The sequence below is a fragment of the Protobothrops mucrosquamatus genome, unplaced genomic scaffold (genome assembly GCF_001527695.2).
Source record: "Protobothrops mucrosquamatus isolate PMUCROS unplaced genomic scaffold, P.Mucros_1.0 scaffold9235, whole genome shotgun sequence".
Taxonomy (NCBI): domain Eukaryota; kingdom Metazoa; phylum Chordata; class Lepidosauria; order Squamata; family Viperidae; genus Protobothrops; species Protobothrops mucrosquamatus.
Window position 1 is genome coordinate 99 of NW_015395027.1, and position 3,810 is coordinate 3,908.

The 3,810-nt window shown below is 46.7% G+C and overlaps 1 protein-coding gene across 1 annotated transcript in view; it reads left to right on the forward strand.

Moving 5' to 3' along the window:
* Positions 1 to 1,765: 1,765 nt before the first annotated feature.
* Positions 1,766 to 3,810, forward strand: part of LOC107300939 (major histocompatibility complex class I-related gene protein-like) — an 8,740-nt gene continuing 6,695 nt past the window's right edge. The window contains exon 1 of the mRNA XM_015830220.2: positions 1,766 to 2,047. Within this exon, the coding sequence (XP_015685706.2) occupies positions 1,798 to 2,047 (250 nt within the window). The 5' untranslated portion in view covers positions 1,766 to 1,797. The remainder of the gene's footprint in view (positions 2,048 to 3,810) is intronic.

Consider the following 3,810-nt stretch of genomic DNA (forward strand, 5'->3'; position numbering starts at 1 on the left):
TCCATGGAAATGGAGGTCAGATTTCAAAGACAGCCAGACGGGGAATTCTGGGAGTCGAAGTCTACTCCTCTTAAAAGAGCCATAGTTGAGAAACACTGTGTTGTCCCCTTCTGGTTTCTCCAGAAACTGGGCACTAAAAGCCAATTTCATTAGAACTAACTTTATTTAATGGAAATGGAAATTCTTACGAGGGATATGATGTGCAAGAGGTATTTTGTTCGGTCATGGCACGTTCATTTCAAGGGGCCGGCTCGTAAGTGTAAGGACTTGCCCCTACTGCCCTTCTCAGGAAAGGACAACTCTTGATGCCGTGTGGTTAATCAAAAGAACTTTTACCGAGAGACAGTGGTTGCAGTAAGACCAAGTGGAATCTAACATTCCTGCGCAAAGCACCAAGCTATTCTTCCCCCGCAGAAACCCAACCCCCCTGACCAGTCCACCGGCAGCCATTACAGTGCGGAATGGCGGTTTTGAGAATGCTGAGGTACAGGACAGATAGCGGGACATCCTCAGGGCTCAGCGACCTTGGAGTCAGGCTGGAACCGGCAGGGAAGGAGTCCATTCTGTCTCTGAAGATGATCCACCTCCCTAATTCCCATGTGGTCATGGGCTGTTTTTGCCAAAAATTGGAAGAAAATACCAGTTTGGGGCAAAAGTCACAAATTGCAATCATGTGACTATGGAAAGCTGCAAATGGTGGTAAATACACAGTGGTTGCTCAGTGCCTGAAATACAGCCATGTGACCACAGGGAGGGAAACAGCTGTTGGTTTCGGAATCAGATCGTAAGTACCTTTGGGGAGGCCCATCTACCTTTGAACAGTCGCTAACCCTAACAGTCCTAAGACTATCTGTACATCCATATAATTTTCATAGCAACAACAGAGACTAGACTAGACTAGACTAGACTAGACTAGACTAGACTAGACTAGACTAGAATAGAATAGAATAGAATAGAATAGAATAGAACCTTAGAGATCTTTTAGTCCAACCCCCTGCTCAGGCAGGAAACCCTGTACAATTTCAGACAAATTTTTGTCCAGTCTCTTCTTTAAAGCTTCCAGTGTTGGAGCATTCATAGCTTCTGGAAGCCAATCATTCCACTGGTTAATTGTGTTCACTGTCAGGAAACTTCTCCTCAGTTCTAGGTTGCTTCTCTTCTTGATTAGTTTCCATCCATTGCTTCTTGTCCTGCCCTCAGGTGCTTTGGAGAAGAGGTTGACCCCCCTGTTCTTTGGGGCAGCCCCTGAGATATTGGAACGCTGCTATCATGTCCCCCCTCATCCTTCTCTTCGTTAAACTAGACATACCCAATTCCAGCAACCATTCCTTATATGTTTTAGCCTCCAGTTTTGCTCTTCTCTGCACTCTTTCTTGATTCTCAGCATCTGTAACAAATATCATCCACAAATGCTAACAATATAGATCATTTGCCTTCACAATTTCAAATTATCTGAAAGTGATCTCAGGAAAGGCAACTTCACTCCAGTGCCGGGAGATGTGGGCCTCTAAGAAATCCTGTCTTAATTAAGGAATTTTAGACTGTATGAGGAATTTCCCAGCCTTGTTTATAATGAATTCTTTTATAGTGACAAATCTGTATTACAAGTCCCAAATTCTGTCTCAACCTCGACTGGCCTTCAAGATCTCTTCCTGTAATCCTTGTCTTTCTTGCTTTCTTCTCTCGGCAGTCACAGAATCTGGAGCTCCAGCAGGAAGTGGCTTTCTCTGATTTCCTAGAGAACTTTTCCTCCTAACCTCGGGGATGCTTCTTTTAGGCTTTCACATCGTCCAGTTGATGGTCTTCTGTGAAGTGAGGGAAGATGGGAAAAGGAGCGGCCACTGGGAGTACGGCTATGATGGGCGGCATTTTCTTGGCTACGACATGGGGACCGGCATCTGGACAGCAGCTGACAAAGAAGCCCAGTGGTTCAAGCAGAGGGCTGAAACCTACATCAATCAGCGTTTCACAGATTACCTGGAGAATATCTGCATGGAGTGGCTGCAGAAGAATGACCACTACAGATTGGAGACATCCTTGAGGGAAGGTATGGAGAAACAGCCAGAGAGAAAGTATGGGAGCTGCATCTGCTTAGGTGTTGCAACTGTTTCCTGTGTAGGTTTTGTTGGAATATTCACGAGCAGAAAGAGTCATGTGGTAACTCAGTCAGCCAATGTGAAGAAAGTGCTACTGAGTCTGTGTAAAAAGGTTATTGAGTTAGAAGCTGGGTTTCAGTTTCAGGTCTCAGGTCTGTCTCTGCTGTAAGAAGTCTTCATTTATGCTATGTTGCTATGAAGAAGAATATATGGTATTGTAAATAATTTTATATGAATATAAAGAGTTTATTTGAATCAGCTAAATGCAGTCAACTGTGAGAGCTTTTGATTTATTTTCACCAATAGAGAAATTAAAATTCTCTAACAGGTTTGCTGGCAAAGAACAGGCCAGATGACCCAGTTGGCTTGTTTTCTGCTGGCAATCGTCAGCCGATGTGCTACCCCACTCACTCATACCCACGTAACTGTGGTTTAGTGAGTTTATTAATGTTCCCCAGTAATTCTCTTTACCAATATTCAGAACTGTCTCTATAGGCCCAGCCACAAGCAAGCCAAGATTAGTCCACAAAGCAACTGGTCAATAGTCCACAAATAAGTGAAAGTTGTTCAAACAAATAGCTCCAACAAACAAACTTAAATCCACCAGGCCAAAATAAAATACACACTCAAAAGCTCACTTAGCAAGAAAAGTTCAGAGTCTCCAAGGCACGATTCCAAACAGTGAAGCAGGAAGCATGGTGATGAAAGAAACAGCCGGCAGTAACGCCTCCCTATTCCTGCTGTCCTAAATAGCCAGTTTCCCAGTGCAGCCCATCAAGACGGGCAGGGGCTTCTCCCTAGTAGTCTGGCTGACCTCCACTGCTCCTGCCTTTTCTCTGCCCTGTGTGCTCTCGGATCAGGTGCAGGAGGCAGTTCCTCCTCCTCTTCACTGGCCGTCTGCCTCTGCAGGCTTTCCCCAGCTGAAGCCTCCTCTGATTCTCTTTCGGCTGGCTGTTCAGAGTCATTATTTAACTGCGCGAGGAAGAATCTGGGGAGTCGTCCAAGCGATTGCAGCCTTGATGCTGCCCTTGTTTTTAGCCCTCTCTGATATTTTTTTTAAAAAAATCGGTCTCTAGAAGTGGAAATAGTAGTGTCAATCTTGTAAGGCAGACATGTCAAACACAAGGCCCGGGGGCCGGATGCGGCCCGCAAAGTGGTTTCATGTGGCCCGCGAAGCCATCCTGGAAACAGTGAGGGAACGGCCCCTCTGCCTTGGCCCTGGCCTAGGCCAGCCGGGAGCCAATGTACAATTTTGTGGTGGCCATCTATGCTGAAATGCATTCAGTCTTAGCTCCATAAGCCCCCCCCCCGCATGGCCTAAGAGGAACAGTGTGGTTCCTCCAGTGGACCATGCCTTGGCACTTGCCCTGGTCCCACCCCCTTCTGCCAGAGACCCTCAGATCTGTCCCACTCTTGCCCAGGCCCCCATAGGCACCCTTGACACGAATGATATAGAGCTGGCCATACCCACCCAGTATGCCACACCCACTCCATCCACGCCCACCCAGTAGGCCACACCCACCCTGGCCACACCCACCCAGCCCCCTGTGGGCAACCGCAATGCTGATGTGGCCCTCAATGAAATTGAGTTTGACACCCCTGTTTTAAGGGAATCCAGACAGGAAACAGGACCAGAAGAGTTAATTCGAATCAAATCAAATGTGCTGCCCCACTCACTCACACCCAGGTAACTGTGGTTTACTGAGTTTATTAA